At 35.8% G+C, this 19627-nt stretch overlaps 1 protein-coding gene and 1 long non-coding RNA gene across 2 annotated transcripts; one reads left to right on the top strand and one right to left on the bottom strand.

Moving 5' to 3' along the window:
* Positions 1-1049: 1049 nt before the first annotated feature.
* On the bottom strand, positions 1050-11759 carry LOC139192069 (uncharacterized). Its single transcript, XR_011575866.1, has 2 exons — positions 11478-11759; positions 1050-2224 (listed from the first exon to the last, which is right to left on the bottom strand). It is a non-coding gene; the product is annotated as an uncharacterized lncRNA (long non-coding RNA).
* Positions 11760-12046: 287 nt separating this feature from the next.
* LOC103401654 (uncharacterized) lies at positions 12047-14477 on the top strand. Its single transcript, XM_008340368.4, has 4 exons — positions 12047-12464; positions 12581-12654; positions 13129-13570; positions 13969-14477. Exons 1-4 carry the CDS (start codon positions 12348-12350, stop codon positions 14239-14241), a joined length of 906 nt encoding a protein of 301 aa, XP_008338590.3. The 5' UTR covers positions 12047-12347; the 3' UTR covers positions 14242-14477.
* Positions 14478-19627: the final 5150 nt, after the last annotated feature.

The raw sequence follows: 19627 nt of genomic DNA, 5'->3' as shown, positions 1-19627 counted from the left end.
TCTTCTTTTAAGAAATTAATTTGTTGTGATTTTTTGGTAACTAAATTGATGGTTTTTTAGATGCTTTCTTTTTGTAATTGTCTTCATTTTTTGAGATCTGTTTCCGTGCAGAACTCAAATGTGATTTTTTTTGTCCTAACATTCTGGTGGTTTGATATGATATTAACTAGCACTCAAATTAACCCTCTTTTTATCAATTGTAGCAAAGTATGTAAGTAGGGATCGTTTTAGGCAGGGGATTAGGAGGGATTGCTAAATCACTTGAAAACTTACTCAAATACGTAAAAACAAGTTTAAAACACTAAACTAGACTCAAAGAATGCAAAACTAAACTTTAAAACACCAAAACAAACCAAAAGACTCAAAACAGCAAACAAACACTCAAAACTGCCTTAAAAACACTTTCTGGGCAGTTTTTGACACCAAGGAAGAATTTGGACGAAAATTGGTTATAACTTGACTCAAGACACTTAAAAACAAAAACTAAATTGATTTCTAACTAATATGACTCAACAAAGTAAAGGGGGATTGATTTTGGACGAATTTAAAAACAAAACAAGTAAACTAAACTAAACAGATTTTAAAACGAAATTGGTTAAAGTGAATGGATGGAAGGCTAACTAAGGGGTTCTTCTCCACACATGTCACACTTGCATACAAAACGATTTCCAATTGCTTCTCAATAAACCATGAATTCTCAACGCCCCAAGTTAATTAGGTCCGCTTAAATTAACCCTCAGATTTTCCTTAAGTTATTGAATTGGATGAATTGTATACGACAACCCAAAGCATTCTCCACAAGTTCCCTACATGAAAGCGCATAATAGAGATACATGCAAGAATCATTAAGTTCTATGAAAACCATAAGCATTGATGGGGCACTTGTTACTATGAATTGCATGAAACTTATGCCAAGAATTTACTTAACACGATTGTGATCAACAACCTTTACTACTTGTGAATATAAGTTCATAACAATTAATTGAAATTCTCTTATATTCTAGCATCAAACTCATGCATGTAAACTAAGCGGGCCCTCTTAACCAACATACACAAACCAGTTTTAATTCATATAGATAAGTAAATTGAATTCACAACTTATGAAACGCAATTAGAAGTAATCAAATCATATAGCAAGCATGAACATGGTTTTGAATCCCCCCTAGCCAAGGGGGGGTTTAGTTCCTCATATGCACAAAGCAAAGATAAATAAGTTTAAACATTGAAATCTAAAGAAAGAAAACACCTAGATACTCCAACTTGGACAGCAAGTGCATCCACGAAGTTCCTTCCTTTCTCCTTGCTGCGGCACAAAGGTTGTGGACAGGTTTTGGGGTTATGAATGGTGTAGAATGGTGTAGAATGGATGGGGGGTGTGTGGTGGTGTCTAGGGTTGATGGGTGGTGTGGCTAGGGATGATTTTGGGCAGAAATTATGGAATATGGTGGTGGAAGGGTGCGGCAGAGAGCAAGGGATGATTTCTGGCGTGAATTGATGTGTATGAGAGGTGGTAATTCAGCCAAATGGTTAATATAAGTATATATAGGCACTTAAAACCCTAGGGGAATCAGATATGGACTTGTATAATTAAAACCCATCAAGAAAAGGCTTAAAACAATCAGATTTTGAATGGGAAAAGGCCTCCTAGGTGCGGCAGGTAAGGGATAGGGTGGATAAGGCTTCTAGAAAGCCTTGCAAGGCAAGGAAATCAAATTTCTAGAAGGGAATAGGTGTGGCACTAAGGGATAAGGCTGATTGTGAAGGGATAAGGTGTCCTAAAATGTTTAGGACTCCTCTTTGGAGCTGAAATCTTTGTACATTAGGATTAGGAAAGTTTGTCTTTGTCAGTCCTTCATCATCTTGGATTCCTTTTCCTTCATTTGGACTTGGAAAACTTCTTTGTTGCTGAAACTTGATGCCATTTGGATTTAACTTTCCTACTTCAAGTAGGAAACCTTGTTTGAGTAGGAATCTTCATCTTCTAGGAATCCCAATTCCACTAGGAAACCTATTTTAACTAGGAATCCTAATTCAACTAGGATTCCATCTTCAATTAGGGACTTTCCTACTTCAACAAGGAAACCTTGTTCAAGTAGGAAACGTCATCTTCAAATCTTCAATTTCGTCCATCCTCTTGGCTCCAAGTATGTGATATCCAATCCAAGCTCAATTGTGCTCCAAAAGGCTCTAAAATGCATCTTTTTGTATGATATGCCCTTAAAACCTGAAAACACATAAAACTAGCTTAAAAGACTACTTTAACTAAGGAAAAACAATGTAAATGCACAAGAACAAGCTAACTAAGGTGCATACATATGCCCCTATCATGGTTATACGATTATGGTGTACCTTAAAAGGATATAGGAGAGCTATGAAGGGGAGACCTAGAATGAATGGGTTTGAAATATTTTTTATCAAAACAAATGGAGTTTTAAAGCAAACATTGTTTTGACAAACATGGGCTTTTGAGATTTCATATTTTAATTGCATCGGTGACTGATTTGTAGCACTAATAATTTATGTTGATTTATGAAAATACTAAGTGGGAATTAAACCTTTTTTGATACAATTCAAGTCTGCACCTGAGTCAATTAAGGCAATTGTTTCTAACTAGAAGCCTTCAATTATTATTTTTATTTTAGAATACCATTTTCGGATCCTAATTTTTTGTAGTAATCCTAAAACTAGATGTTCTGTTGGGTTTTCTATGGATTTGGATTATGACACTTGGTTGGAGGAAGAACTATTATATTCTTCATCATTATTGCCAATGAGTGCTTATGTTTGAATCCTACTGAGATGTGAGTGAATTTCTATATTTTCTGATTTTAAGGACTTAATTTCTTCCTTAATTTTATTGACTTCTCTTTGTAAATCTTTGACTATAATTTCTTTCTTAGCCCTATTAAACCTTTCTAGGGTTGTGCTAAGACATATTTTTGGGGCCTCTTGGGATTGACTAGTACTGTCTTCTTCAGGGGAGATTAACTTCTTAAGTTTCTTTAAATAAAATTACTTTAATTCAGGGTCATCTACTTTGCTGATTAATTCGATAAGAAGATCTTCTTGTTCTTCTTGTTTATTAAGGACTGAAATCTTTTTACAACAAGTATCAGTGCACCCTATTTTAATATCGGGGGATGAAAGACTACTGGAGGAATTATTGGAAGAAGATGAATTAGAACATAAATCATCTTCGGATTGACTATGGTCTGTGTCTCTTAATTCTAAGACCTGAATTAACTGGATTTTCTCATTGTTTTCTTGACTCTACATTTATTTGCATAATGACCGAATTTACCACACCTGTAGCAATTTCCTTTTCGTTCTTGGTTTTCGAAGTGGAATTTTTTTTAGGGTTTCCTCTTCCACTTGTTGGGCTTGGGTTTCTCGTAAAATGTATTTGTTTCAAAATTCTTATTTTTATATTTGGGATGTCTCTTACTTGAGTACTTATTTGGGTACCTATTTGGGATGTTTCCTAATTCATATTTGGCCATTGACTTGTCTTTGTTGACTTGTTTTGTAATTTTCATATCAATACACATTTTCAATCCTTCTTTCTGGATAATATTAATAATATTTTCCTAAGTAAGGGTATGATATGGTATGATACCTTCTTCATTAACTAAAACATTTCTGATTTTATGGGCAAATAGATTTGGTAATCCGTTAATGAATTTTTCTTTCCAAAATGGTTTATTACTATCCTCTCTAAGCATGACTCTAGACATGAAAATATCTTTGTACCATCTAAAATAGCTTAGGGTCGAACATCTTAAGTTACTAAGTTGGTCATGAATTCTGGAAGTAACATTACTGGGTGTCCCTATGAAATGTTCTATAATGGTGAAAAGTAATATGTTGACTGCATCTGGGACTCCTCGTCCTATATGCTCATCAAAGATGGGTATTCCATCTTTGTCTATTTTGACTGCATTTTTAATTTCATTTCTGGATTGTTCAGTGAGATGTTTTTCCCACCAGGAATGGAGCATTCCTGTAAATCCAGTGACCAAAAGGTCGACAACTTGTGTTTGACTAAGGTTATGATTGGTAATATAACTATTAGCAATCATGGAGTTGTATTGTAATTTATTCAAAAGTTCTTGTTCTGATAATCCATCTATGTTCCATTCATAGAGTTTTTCAGCTGAGATTGAGAATTGATTTTGGATGTTTTTTTCTTCAAATTGAATATCCGGAGATGTTGGCCTTGGATACCAATTTTTGGTAAGAGTTGTTGGATTGACTAGTTTGTTCGTGATTCATTTTAGTTCAAGATTTTGAAAAGCTTCTTCTACTTTTCTGATGGAATTTGTTTCACTCTCGTCTTCTGAATCTCATATTGCATAAGTTGTTTCTGGTTGAGATTTATCTGGATGTTGTAAAACATTGACTGTTTTTTCTTGTTTTAATTCTTGTAACATTTGATCTATTTTTTGACTTGTGGAAATTGTTTTTAAAGCTATTGTGCTAGAGGAAGATTCTGGGAAGTTGACTAAGGGTTTTTCCCTAATTGTTGGTTTTGATTGAGAAAGTCTATCTACTTTGTTTCTATTTTGTCTAATTGTTTTCTTATGGTGTGTAGACTTTGGTTTGTAAAATTGTTTTTTTCGATGACTGGCTTGACTCCTGCATCTTCTTTTGGAAGTTTGAAAGAAGTGGCTGGTACTTGTGTGTTTGCAGTTGTAATTAAAATTGTTTCTTGTAGATGGTGACTAGAAGAGACTATGGTTTTGTCTTCTTTAACCCAATTTTCTTTGGTGATGACTTCTATCTTCTTTTCAAACTCGTAATATTTTTCAACGAAATCGAAGAAAAATACTTCAAGTCTATGCTTTTTCATGAAATTAGTCCATTTATCGTAAATGTTCAGTTTTTGTTCTTTTGTATATTTATTTCGAAAAATATGTGTTTTGGGAATATTTGATGTGGCTTCGATGTCAGCATTGAGTTTCTTCCATCGAAATTTGAATGGTTTATTCAATACAAGTAATTGGTGGTTAATTTGACTTGCTTCGAAGTCGGATTATGTTGGAGAGGTTTGTTCTCATTGGTTTTGAGTGTTAGGCTGGTATCATGGGTGAGTTACCTGAGAGGTTGTTTATAAAGATTTTAATTTTAGGTTGATCAAATCATTAATTAATTATTGCTCGGTGACTGCTAAGCTAGTTTATACTGCTTTTAATTTTCTATTGACTAAGGAATTGATTAAATCTTGACCTCGACCCACCATATCGGCTGATGTGGATCCAAAAAAAAGAATTCCTACTTGGTTCTAAAGATTTGTGTGACTGGGCTAACTCGTGTAAGTGGACACTAGATTTTCTAGCTGGACAGTTAAAGTTGATTTTAACTGTTCCATCAAAATATTGTTCTATGTTGTCTAGGTTGACTAAACTATTTTGGATACTAACTAGTTTGCTTTCATTGATCAAGCACCAATATGAAGGTAGACTGATATCTGACCATCTAATGGTTCTGGGTATTTTAATGTTGGCATTTTCTTGATTGGTTTGTATCAAGGGTGTGTGGTCTCGAGGACTTTTAACTAAGGCTTGGAAGTTCATGTTTGTTCATGTGACTTTGTAGTAAACTCTGAAAATTAAAGCTAATGGTTCGACTCCTTCAAGGACTTGGTACCCAGAAGTTTTTATGTTTAATGTGAGTGTTTTTAGCATGTGGGGGTCTAAAAGACTTATTGTGAGATCTGGGAAGTAATCAAAATGAATTGGTCCATTGTAAAGACTTGACTCAATCATTCCAAGAATACTATCACTGAAGTCAGTGAATCTTGCATCTTGGAGACATAACAAAATAGAGGTATTGAGGCCTCTTCTTATTAAGGGCTTGACTGCTATTTGGACTAGACCTATGTGAATGTAATTGTAACCATCTTTTCTATGAGTTCTGATTTGTTCTGGTGTGAATAATTGACAAGTTTCATGTTCTTTACTAAGAGCATAAGCTTTTTCAACTATTTTGACGTGGTGTTCACTTCTAAAAGAGGCTACTGATCATTTCTTTTTGTAAATGTTTTTAACAGAAACTTTGGGGATATTCCAATCTCCAAAGTCGACACTGTCATCCGTTTGAAATTCTAATTTTTGTTCTTCATTTACTATGTTTGGAATTCTACTTAAACTTGTTCTGGAGCAAGTTGGCAGTTGAATTAGATCTAAATAATCTACTCATATTGTTCAAAATGTAGGTTTTCAATATGCAAAAAATCTTACTATCTATTATCTTCCTCGTGTATTTGCTAAACTCCCTCTCTGCTTATGCGATTCGCTCATGCCAATCCTATGGACTTATTGTTTGGAAGACGCCTTACTGTTTGGGTGGAGAGTAAACAGTCCTACTTAGAAGGTTAACAAATAAGAAGCTATAAATGAAACTGAATAATGACCAAATGTAGTGATTAAAAAAATGATAACTCAATTACCACTCACTTGGCTCTGATACCAAATGAAGCGGAACTAATGATAATAATATATAATGATAACTCAATTACCACTCACTTGGTATAATTGTCCTCATCGTTATTATATATATCTATTTTTTACTTTATGTTCTTATGAAGGTATTATGGTATAATATTGTACTGAAGAAGAGAGAAAATTTGAGTTTGGAGGCATGAAAGAAGAATCATTGCAATCTGATCGCAATGGAATGACATTCTCTTTTATGCAACCACTCTAGCTTTATTTCTTCTTTATATATTTTCTTTCTATCCTTGAGTGTTTTATGTTTAGCAACAACAACAACAACAACAACAATAAAGGCTTTTCCCACTAAGTGGGGTCGGCTATATGAATCCTAGAACGCCATTGAGCTCAATTCTGTGTCATGTCCTCCATTAGATCCAAGTACTCTAAGTCTTTTCTTAGAGCCTTTTTCAAAGTTTTCCTAGGTCTTCCTCTACCTCTTCGGCTCTGAACCTTTGTCCCGTAGTCACATCTTCTAACCGGAGCGTCAGTAGGCCTTCTTTACACATGTCCAAACCACCGTAACCGATTTTCTCTCATCTTTCCTTCAATTTCGGCTACTCCTACTTTACCTCGGATATTCTCATTCCTAATCTTATCCTTTCTTGTGTGCCCACACATCCAACGAAGCATGCTCATCTCTGCTACACCCATTTTATGTATGTGTTGATGCTTCACTGCCCAATATTTCGTGCCATACATCATCGCTAGCCTTATTAACGTCCTATAAAAAATTTCCTTGAGTTTCAGTGGCATACGGCGGTCACACAACACGTCAGATGCACTCTTCCATTTCATTTATCCAGTTTGTATTATATGATTGAGGTCTCCATCTAATTCTCCGTTCTTTTACAGGATAGATCCTAGGTAGCGAAAGCGGTCGCTCTTTGGTACTTCCTGATCTCCGATCCTCACCCCTAACTCATTTTAGCCTCCATTTGCACTAAACTTGCACTCCATATATTTTGTCTTTGATCGGCTTAGGCAAAGACCTTTAGATTCCAACAATTCTCTCCAAAGGTTAAGCTTTGTATTTACCTCTTCCTGAGTTTCATCTATCAACACTATATCGTTTGCGAAAAGCATACACCAAGGAATATCATCTTGCATATGTCTCGTTAACTCATCCATTACCAATGCAAAAAGGTAAGGACTTAAGGATGAGCCTTGATGTAACCCAACAGTTATGTGGAGCTTTTGGTTTGTCCTTCATGAGTTCTTACAGCAGTCTTTGCTCTATCATACATATCCTTTATAGGTTGGATATATGTTGCTCGTACTCATTTCTTTTCTAAAATCCTCTAAAGAATGTCTCTTGAGACCCTATCGTATGCTTTTTTCAAATCTATAAAAACCATATGTAAATCATTTTTCCTATCTCTATATCTTTCCATCAATCTTCGTAAGAGATAGATTGCCTCCATGGTTGAGCGCCCTGGCATGAGGTCAAATTGGTTGTCCGAAACCCGTGTCTCTTGCCTCAATTTATGCATAATGACTCTCTCCCAGAGCTTCATTGTATGACTCATTAGCTTAATACCCCTATAGTTCATGCAATTTTGTACGTCGCCCTTATTCTTGTAGATGGGCACCAAAGTGCTCTTTCGCCACTCAATTGGCATCTTCTTCATTTTCAAAATCCTATTGAAAAAGTATGTGGGCCATGCTATACCCGTCTCTCCCAAGACTTTCCACATTTCGATTAGTATATCATCTGGGCCCACTGCTTTTCTATGTTTCATCTTTTTCAAAGCTACAACCACTTCTTCCTTCCTGATTCAGCGGTAAAAGAAGTAGTTTCTACACTCTTTTGAGTTACTCAACTCCCCCAAAAAAGTACTCCTTTCATGTCCTTTATTGAAAAGATTATGAAAATAACTTCTCCATCTGTCTTTGACCGTGTTCTTTGTAGCAAGAGCTTTTCCATCCTCATCCTTAATGCACCTCACTTGGTTTAGGTCCCTTGTCTTCTTTTCCCTTGCTCTAGCTAGTTTATAGATATCCAATTCTCCTTCTTTGGTATCTAGTCGCTTATACATATCGTCATAAGCCACTAGCTTAGCTTCTCTCACAGCTTTTTTCGCCTCCTGCTTCGCTATTCTATAACTTTCACCATTTTCATCGGTCATATCCTTGTATAAGGCTTTACAATATTCCTTCTTAGCCTTCACCTTTGTTTGTACCTCCTCGTTCCACCAACAAGATTCCTTTTGATGTGGAGCAAAGCCCTTAGACTTTCCTAATACCTCTTTTGCTACTTTTTGGATACATCTAGCCATTGAATCCCATCTTTGGCTAGCTACTTATTTAAAATTTCAGGGACGAAATTTTTTTTAAGGTGGGTAGATAATATGGTCTTTAATTCAATACTGCACCAAACATGAGTATTTAGACCATCTCTAACCGTTGGGTTAAAACCTAAAATGTAGGTTTTAAACTAATCCAATCTTTCTCCAATGGTTAGACCTAACATGAGTTTTTGGTTCAAACCTAAAATTTGGGCAAATTTAATCGAGAATTTAGGCCAAGTTAAAAGGTTGGCCCGCCAAATTTAGGTTTTAAACTATTCAAATCATTTTCCAATGGTTGGGTTTAAAATAAGTTTTGGGTTAAAACCTAAAATTTAGGCCATTTTAAAATTTTAAATACATTAAATCCAACGACTGCGATCAAATATGAGCAATCTAATGGTAAAAAAAAATCTGAAACGACCGAATTGGATCCAACGGCTAAAACAATTATAAAAAAAATATTTAAATCAAAATTCATCCAAAAACTCTATAAATATATGTTTCATGGGTCGGTTTAGTGAATTTTCAACTTTTCTCGGAATCTAAATATTTTATGTGAAAATAACAAATAAATTCTAATAATCTACATAAATTTTATTTTGAAAAAAAAGTTACTGAAAAAAAATTTAGCCTAAATTCATTCTTTAATAATTTCATGTTAATATTTTAACCTAGAACTATTGGAGCAAAAAAAAAAAGAAAATAAAAACAATTTTTAGGTTAAAACCTAATATATTTGGATTAAAAATATTAGGTTTTAACCAAGGGTTGGAATGAGTCTTCTTTTTTCTTAGCGAAAGATAGTATGTACACTAATGGGATGGGGAGTAGGTCAAGTTTTACAATAGGCTTGCCATAATAATGTGGTTCAACTTTGTTTTTGGTGAGAACCGAACTGAAGACCTCTCACTTACAAGTGCAGAAGAATATCACTAGACCGTAATACTAAGTAACGGATTGGAGATGGTCTTAGAGAGTAGTATCTGATGCACAAGTTAGTATATTCGACAAAAATAGTTAGAACAGTTTGACAAACTAAGGGTTAGTTTGGTATTGTTGTGCTTTGGAAACTGTGCTGTGAGAAAAAACAACTAAAATAAAGTTGTTGAATATTTTGTAAATTTTTTAATTTTTTTTGTAAAAGTGTTTTTAACAAAAAAAAAATATCTGAGTCTTTGGTAAGCTTTTAAATAAATTGTTGTAAACATGTTAAATGACTAAAAAAGTATATGATATTTTATGTGATATACTAATTGTCAAAGAGAATAATGTAGGACAATGATTTTCATTTTGTAATATATATGGGGTATACTTTTCTATGTTTTTCTACTGTTATTAACAATAGTTTTTCTAAGAAAATATTTTTTTTTACTAAACAAATTTGATATTCCAAATTTTTTAATAAATTATTTGTTTAGAAGCACTACAATTCCAAACCAACCCCACTAGGGGTGGGCGTAGTGTGGTTCGGTGCGGTTTCGAGTGAAACCATAACCGAAACCGAAACCGAAACTTTTTGCGGTGCGGTTTTGAAGCCAAAACCGAAATGAAACCAAACCGTTTGGTTCGGTTCAGTGCTGTTTCAAATGGTTTCGGTTTGGTTTTTGAGAAAAAAATGTACAATTTAAAATATACACATATTTATGCATAAGACGATCTTATTTTCCTTGTAACAATCACAATATCACATAACCCCAGAGGTAGAACCCAACATAGAATTGCTCAAAACAAAAATTCCAAACAAAATCAACTGTTTCAGCAAAAACAAAACAGAAAACAGCTAGCTGAGCTGCTATAAGCTCCAGAACTGCATGTTTCATTAATCAAATCCGACCAACTTCAATCCAAGTTTAAAACTTTTAATTAACACCATACTCTTTTGCTGAGGCATCAGGCTGTCTTCAAGCAAAAGGTCCAACACCATTTCAATTCCAAAATTTGTTTTTCGTTCTTAGTCAAACACCACATTTAACTATATAGGTAAACTTGGTTAATGAGACTATGAAGAAAACCATTCCTCTGCTCGATAAAAAACTAAGTGCTCCCTTAGATGTTCTATAAGCAGCCAAATCAAGCAAGCTTGAGCAAATAAAAACATAACCAGAAACAATAAGATGTTCGCAGAAGACAAAGAACACATCCATGACAAACCAAATAAAAGGACTACATGGTTTCTCATTAACTTAGGGGTTTCAGTTTCTAACTACTCGAATGCCCCCAGAACAAATTCAAACACATCAAACCCGAAATAACCTAGTTCGACAAGTAACTCAGATCATAAAATTGACACAAAGCGTATTCTATTTCATTCTAAAACACAAAAAGAAATATTGTCTTTCGCAACCGAGAACCGACCGTGTTTGCAAACGAAAACATTAACAGAGATCTAAAGAACATTACATCATAATTTTAGCATAGTTTGCATATGAAAATCCACAAAAAATAATCCATGAGAGAGGAATCACCTAAAAACAAATTGAAAGGTCCAAAACTGATAAAATAGATTGAAACAAAATGAAAAATAATATGTAAACCATAAGGAGATTATGCAAATGTAATACTAAATACAACGCCCTCAGCTAAACAGTTGCTTAATCTAATATCTCAAAACTAGCTATATATATAGATCAACATAAAAACAGATTAAATTGATGAATGATACTAGTTCTAAGTAATACAAGTTCTAAGTTTTTACCATATTAGCTGGAACGAAGAGCATGTGAATGATTTGCCAAGTCTGTTTTGCAGAGCTTTTGATTTGCAGAGATTAGGGCTTGCAGATGAAGGGGATCTGGGGATGCAAGGCAAGCAGTGACTCAATGAGGTCGCAGTCACAGAGGCAGAGATGCAAGCAGGCAGTCGCAGTCGCAAAGGCAAAGGCAGAGATGCAGATTGCAGAGGCAAAGGCAGAGATGCAAGGCGCAGAAGTAGTCAGGAGTCGAAGAGAAGTGCAAACCCAAAACCGCAAAACCAAATCTATAACCTAGTTGAACTTGAAACTAATTAAAAGTTTAAAATATAACATTTATTTATTATGTGGTGCGGTTTCGATTTCAGTGCGGTTTTGAAAACCCAAAACCGAAACCAAACCATTTTCTTTGCCGCGGTTCGGTTTTGAAACCGAAACTATTTCAAAACCGTAAAACCAAACCGTTCGGTGCGGTTCGATTCGATTCGTGTTTCGATTTCAATTTTCGGTTTTAAGTACCCACCCCTAAACCCCACACGAAATCTTTGTGTTGAATTTTATCATCTTGAGAGACAGACTCACCCACGTAATTCCCTGTACCAATTAAAGACACTTGTCCTTTTATCTAAAGAAAAACATTTAATCATCTACCGTCTCAAAGTCGAACTTCATATGAACTTTAATATGATGATGCTCCAAGACCTTTCTCTTCTCCTGTTTCGAAAATGACAAAATGTTTTGGGATTTTATTACTTTTGCTTTATTTATTTATGAATACTATTTTCTATTCATTCAAAATTCAAAATTATCTCAAAACCCCATAGCCAAAGGACGAAGAGAGACTCAGACCAGCGCGAGAGAGTGAGACCGAAAACAATGGAGAGAACACCACTGAGAAAGCCTCGCAGAGACACTGCCGATATGCTGACGTGGAAAGAGGTCCCACACTCCGACTCTCCGCCCACCGCCTCCTCCGCCCACCGCTCTCATCAGGTTCCTTTACTTTCCACTTCAACATTACTCAGTAGTCAATGTAAATTTCTTCTTGCTTTCTTTCTTGATGATGGTGAATTAAGAAAGCTAATCAAGCTCAAGAGGTGCATTTTCAGCCGTCGGATGGAATCAGCAAGGTGCTCCATGGCGGTCAGATCACTGATGAAGAAGCTCAGAGCCTCAACAAACAGTGAGATCTCCTCTCAACTCAGATCTAGCTATTAATTCAGTAGTGCATGCTTCATTAATCTAATTTTCTGCTAATTACCCATTAACCTGCTCAAACTGCTGAATGAAAACTACAAAATTTTCTGTTTTCTGATCAGAAGACTATTAACTTTGATTGTTTTATATTCATGTGATCCTATTTATGTTTTGTATTCATCTGATCAGAAGACTATTTATGTTTTCTGATAAGACAATATTCTAAACTACTCTAATATCTGGGGCGGTAACACTGCCTTGCCCGACTAGCCTAACCCACATATGTCTACAAATGCATGCAATGAAACTCAATTTTTTTCCTCTCTTTTTTTGAAATTTGCCCATCTTAGATCCAGCAAGAAATCAGTACTTTTTTTTTTGGGTAAACAAAATCACTACTTTAACGATATGGTTAATGGTCAATATTGAAAATCAAAAACCCAGATGAAATGTGGTACAGGAAGCCTTGTTCAGGCTATAAACTGAAGGAGATTACTGGAAATGGCATATCTGCAGCGGGTTCAGGCAAGGATGCTGCACCAGAATCTAATAATGCTAGTAACAAAACGGGGCTTCGTATTTATCAGCAAGCACTCAATGGAGTCAGCCAAATCTCATTCAGTGTTGATGAACATGTCACGCCTAAGAAGCCTGTCACTGTTCCTGAGGTTGCCAAGCAGCGTGAATTGAGTGGGACATTGCAGTCTAACTCCGATTTAAAATCCAAGAAGAGCGGATCAAATGCCAAGTCAAAGGAGCTCACTGGAAATGACATCTTTGGCCCTCCTCCTGAAGTCGTGCCTCGATCATTGGCTGCTGCTCACACCCTGCAAACTAGAGAAACCAGAGACATTGGGGACCCTGCACCCCGAAATCTACGCACCTCTGTCAAAGTTTCAAATGTGAGTTCACTGATTCATTTTGTTTTTGTGAATGAATGTTTTCATTCATATCTTTCTCAGCTTTAGTTATGATAATTAATCAATTAGGAAATATAACGCTAGATAACTTGGACTTCCATAATTTTGGTTTTAAGTATGCAATTGAGGGTTCTCCTGTTTAGGGTTTGTTGTCAAATAGTCGTCTGGTATGTTAGGTTGTGAGACTGTTAGTTTGGACCATTCTTTCCAACAAGAATTAATTGGATCAAAGGTTCAAAATTGATAGCCTAGAAAGATAGCCTGGGGGTGAACACTTTCCTGTAATCCAGGTATGTATTACTCTGCCGAATAATCCTAGACTATCTTGCGAAGTAACATTTCTTGAATTGTTGTATTGAAATTTACTTTTTGTCACACAGCCTGCTGGAGGTCAGAGTAATATTATGTTCAGTGAGGAACCTGTTTCCAAGACTTCTTGGAAAATACATAACCAGAAGTTTGCAGAGCTGACAGGGAATGATATATTTAAAGGTGATGTTGCTCCAGGGTCTACTGAAAAGCCCCTCAGCACGGCTAAGCTGAGAGAGATGAATGGCAGCAACATCTTTGCCGATGGAAAGGCATCATCCAGAGACTATCTGGGTGGTGTTCGCAAGCCCCCCGGTGGAGAGAGCAGCATTGCCTTGGTTTAACTCATAATTCCCGACTTGTTACTTTCCTTTATCATTAATAAAGTCGGTCCCATCATATGATTTCCCATAGCGAACTCTGTGTTTTGACTTGTAAAACCCTTCTTGCCCGCCCTGATGAGATGAGCATCTTCGATCTCTAGGGTTTTGGGGCGTTGGATGTGAGACCGAGTTGTAGCCATACATTTATATGTGGGTAGTGTTGGAAAATTTAATAATAATATTTAATTGAATGGAAATTAGAAGTGGAGCATTTTGGTAGAAAGATGTGTCTACTCAAATGAAGAGTTGCGACTTTTGACTCTTCATGAATAGTCACATGTTTTCCAAAGAGGTATCTCACATTCTATAAATAGAGAAGTCCCGTATAATCACAAAATAATTTTTCATTGTTTTACATAATCATACATAGAGTGTACTAAATATTAGAGAGTTTCATTGAGTCCATATGAGAGAGTTTTCAACATAATCGTGGTTCATGAAACCTTGTGATTTGGAGTGCTACTATTACAAGGACGTGGTTGTTGTATCTTGGGAGACATGGGCCGATCAACCATGAGCACCGTGTGGGGCGTAAATTTGTCTTAAGGACAAAGTGTCCAACACTTGCCTCGACCATATTTTCTAGGTTTTTCTAATCCATTATGTCATGTTCATTTAGCATTAGTTACTTATGTGCATGCATTAATTTTGATATATAATTGCATGAATTATTTCTTAAATTTTTATGTGATTTAATATAGCAATTAGACCTTATTTTTCCAACAATCTTTAAGACATATTGGTTTGATTGCTATTTTTGTATTGAGAGTAATATGCTTCCGTGACAAAGTAAAAGTTGATCCTAATGGCATGATCTTTCCTTCAGATTTATTCTATCATGTTTTTGTCCTACAGATTATTTTTGTGGTAGAATTGTCTGGTATGTAGTCTTGGTTTCTTGCAAAACTGTTTGTTTGTATTCTTGTCTAGTTGGTTACTTCTTTGCCACGCATTAAGTTCAGTTTGTAAAGTAAGTAATGCTTTGGGAGTGTTTTGTTTACGACTAACCTTATATATAATATAGTTACGACTTCATGAATTCACGGCTTTCAAATGATTGTCGATCGAGTGTTTGACAAATTAATTGACAGATTTCCAAGTGGTTGACATGCCAATTGGGAAACGATTACATACATGACCCTTCCAAACTAAATACTTTGTATATTGTGAATTATATAAGAATGTGTTGGAATGAATCCCTATAATTGATGGGTTGATTTTTTGTCTGGAAAAGAAATTCACTATATCTAACTTCATGAAAGGGTTCTCTGGAGAGCCTCCACCGACAAACATGACCCTTCCAAACTATAAGGAAATGGATCATTTGACCCTTTTCCAAAGGGTAACCATTCCATCACCGCGATGATGCCGCTTGGGATTTTGAGTGGGAGTTTGGATTCTAATATGTTTCATTTGTGTATGTTTGGTTTTCTGAGTTTTGCTTACTGTATGCATGTATGTTGTCTTACGTTGCTATGAGTTTATCTAACTGAACATGATTTTCTACTATATATCAATTTATATGTGGGTTTTCTTGTGCAAATGAAGCTTAATGCTTCTTGGTAGGGTTGCATGCATGAGAATGGCTTTTGATTGCGTTGACCTATTTTGATCTGATACTTATTTCTTTGAAATTGTGTTACATGTGTGTTTTGTTGAAATGATTATTTCAATTGTAGTAGCTTCTCTAACTAAAGGGGCATCTGGTGTGAAGAGAAAGGTCTGCGGATTTGAACAGACGTATATATATATATATATATGGGTTGCTGAACTGATGCGATAAAGATAGGGTTGAATCTGTTCAAATTGAACAAGATTGTCTCTTCCAAAAGAAAGCACTCCTGCCAAGTTCTGTAATTAATATATACGGTTGATTCAGCGACCTTTGGTTCTCATTTTAAGAAGTGAAGTATCCAAATCGAGTATCACGTTGTGATAAATTTCTGACTATGGTTCTTGTTTAATTTCAAGAAACAAAAGGTTTGAATACGTAGTTGAATGTGAAAGGAGTGCTTCTCATATAAAGGACTTGTGAGGATTGAAAGCCTAGAAGTGAAGAATAGATAAAGAGAAAATATCTTCATTGGTTCCTACTTCTTAAGTATGATGAGTGAGTAATTGATAGCATTAAAAAGTAACCACAATAAGAGTGAATTGTGGGGAGTGACATAGTTATCTTTGGATTATACATCAACTTAAGGATAATGGAAAAGTAATTTGCTTCAAGAAAAGTGATATTCTTTAATTTAAGGTATTTAAAGGTTAGAGACCTTTCAGAATAAAAAAAAAATACCTTAAATGTGAGGGAATGTACCGAGTGTTAGCAAATTACTTTTTAAGTCCTAACATATGTTTTGAAGGACTTAGCATTGGAAAACAACTACTCTCGAATGAAATATAATTTCATAAATGGAAGTGCGCACTTTAACTGATAGTCATCAACCTAGTGGATCTAATTAATTAAAGGTTTGACTAGAGAGTAAGTTGTATCATCGAGGGGAATGGGTTAAAAGCCTACATTTTAAGAATCGCCATAATGGCAACCCAACCTAGCTGACTGGAGATCCCAAGATCTAGGTTCAAAGGGACAACCGAATCGTGGATGATTCAATGGGAGCACTGCGGAGATAATCTCCTACACATGTCCTATGATGAAACAATGTTATCTGCAACGTATTTAGGATATGCTTTGCTTTTAATGATTCCTATACTTGGAAATAACAAGTGGGGTATTGCAGGATACTTTTAATTGGAAGTCACCTATCTTGAGTGAGGAATGAGGCCATTCCTGTGAGAATTTTTTGAAGGGCTTAATTCTCTAAAAGCACTCATGAGAAACCAAGAATTGTTCAGGGCCAAAATGAACACAACTGAGCAACCATAGGGTGTCTAGAAGGGTATTGTGTGATTACTATTGTCTTCGTTTACACAAACGACTAAGCAGTTCAAGACATCGCGTTCACTGATTAGCCAAGTAAATCCGATAGTAATTCACTACGGAATGTTCAAAGCCAAAAGCCACCTATCCCGATGCAATACTTTTTCTACTGAATTCTCTCTCTAGTGTCTGCATTGTCATTTGCATGGTATTGAGTCAATTTCCATTCATGTGGGGGATTGTTGGAAAATTTAATAATAATATTTAATTGAATGGAAATTAGAAGTGGAGCCTTTTGGTAGAAAGATGTGTCTACTCAAATGAAGAGTTGAAACTCTTGACTCTTCATGAATAGTCACATGTTTTCCAAAGATGTATCTTACATTCTATAAATAGGGAAGCCCCCTATAATCACAAAATAATTTTTCATTGTTTTACATAATCATACATAGAGTATACTAAATATTAGAGAATCTCATTGAGTCCATATGAGAGAGTTTTCAACACAATTGTGGTTCATGAAGCCTTGTGATTTGGAGTGCTACTATTACAAGGACGTGGTCGTTGTATCTTGGAAGACATGCGCCGATCAACCATGAGCACCGTAGTGGGGCGTAAACTTGTCTTAAGGACATAGTGTCCAACTCTTGCCTTGACCGTATTTTTTAGGTTTTTCTAATCCATTATGTCATGTTCATTTAGCATTGGTTACTCATGTGCATACATTAATTTTGATATATAATTGCATGAATTATTTCTTAAATTTTTATGTGATTTAATATAGCAATTAGACTTTATTTTTCCAACAGATAGTGCATGAAATGTAGTCGGAAAAATATGCAGGAGGTTTTGACTAATTGGTTATTCCAAGCATGTTTATCTCAATTTCAAGTTTGTGTTCACTTGTTTCTGGGCCTATTTCATTTACAAAATAGATGATAATTTAAGAATTTTTACACTCTTCTTCTACTTGCTTGGTCTAGCCATTGGTGTCAAGAAAATTTGGTTGAGATCCTGTTTTTTGGATTGAAAATGGTGGGTAAGTTCGTAATTTAGGTTACTTTTAAGGGAAATTATTTATGCACTTTCTTTTTCTCCCCATGCGCTACTCTCTCATTTTTTTGGTCCTAATCATTGGATTGGATAAATCAAAGGACATCAAGTGATAGAAAGTTTAGAAATAAATTAAGGAGTATGGAGAAAACAAGCGTGCAAAAATGATTTTCCAATTTTAATTACATGAAGAAGGTTTACAATTCAACGCTAGCTTATTAGATCCTTCTGAAAGAAAATGGACCTAAAGGGCCTAGTTTGTGAAAAAATAAGTTGTGTTTAATTTGCACCTTAATGTGGCTCTTGAAGCACAAAAAAAAAAATGAAGCCAATGAAGCACTCATTGGTGTGGTGTGTATCAAGGTATTAAATATCGATGATATCGGAAATATCGGTAGTCCAAAAACAAGGAAATATCGATGGAAATATCGGGATATTATCGATATCAATAAAAATAATATGGAAACCATGAAAATTGTAAGAAAAACTTGGAAATTTTTATTGAAACTTTGCAGAATGTTTATTTAGTCAATTATCTATTAGTTTATCACAAAAAATTGGAAGGAAATGCATTGCATGATGGATTTAACTGATTTAAGTTGATTATATAGCGAGCTGGCAAATTTTTCACTCTTTGAGGTTCAAATATTTTCACGCTTTCCCTGAAATTATATATTTTCCCTCTTTCCCTGAAATTGAGTTATTTATCCTAATCTAATCTGGACCCCAGATTAATTTATATTTTCACTCTTTCCTTGAAATTATATAAATTGTGCAATTGAGTCCTTTATCCTAATCTAATCTAATCTAGACCCTCCATCTTGATTCTCACTCTCCGTCACGCTGCCACGTGGCAGCCCACTAACCCTCACCCTATTTCTCTCTCTCTTTTCCCGAGTCTCTCTCGGAACCCTCACACTCTCTCAGTTCTCAACTCTATCTCTCTCTCGAACTCTCGTTCTCTCACTCCATTTCCCCGATCGCACCCACACCTAGGCACACCCAAATTCATCCACCCCGATGCCAGCGCAGCATCTCCACCACCCTCCTGAACTCTCCCTCCCTCTCCTCCGTCTCTGGGAAACACGGCGACGCGCAGAGGACTCCATTTCCTCGATCGCACCCACACCCAGGCACACCCAAATTCGTCCATCCCGATGCCAGCGCAGCATCTCCACCACCCTCCTGAACTCTCCCTCCCTCTCCTTAGTCTCTGGGAAGCACGGCGACGCGCAGAAGAACCCCGATGACCCCAAGGACACCCAACCCATATTCCAGCCACCTCCGGAGAAAAGGGATTGCTCATTTTGATGGGTCTGAGCGTGGATTGCAGAGAAGAGCACAGATCTTGGCAGCTGCGACGACGGAGCCCCGGCTGCCATTGCGACAACGGAGCCTCGGCGATATTATCGCTAA

Source organism: Malus domestica, chromosome 15, assembly GCF_042453785.1.
Source record: "Malus domestica chromosome 15, GDT2T_hap1".
Lineage (NCBI taxonomy): Eukaryota > Viridiplantae > Streptophyta > Magnoliopsida > Rosales > Rosaceae > Malus > Malus domestica.
This window is presented reverse-complemented; position numbering and strand designations above follow the sequence as displayed.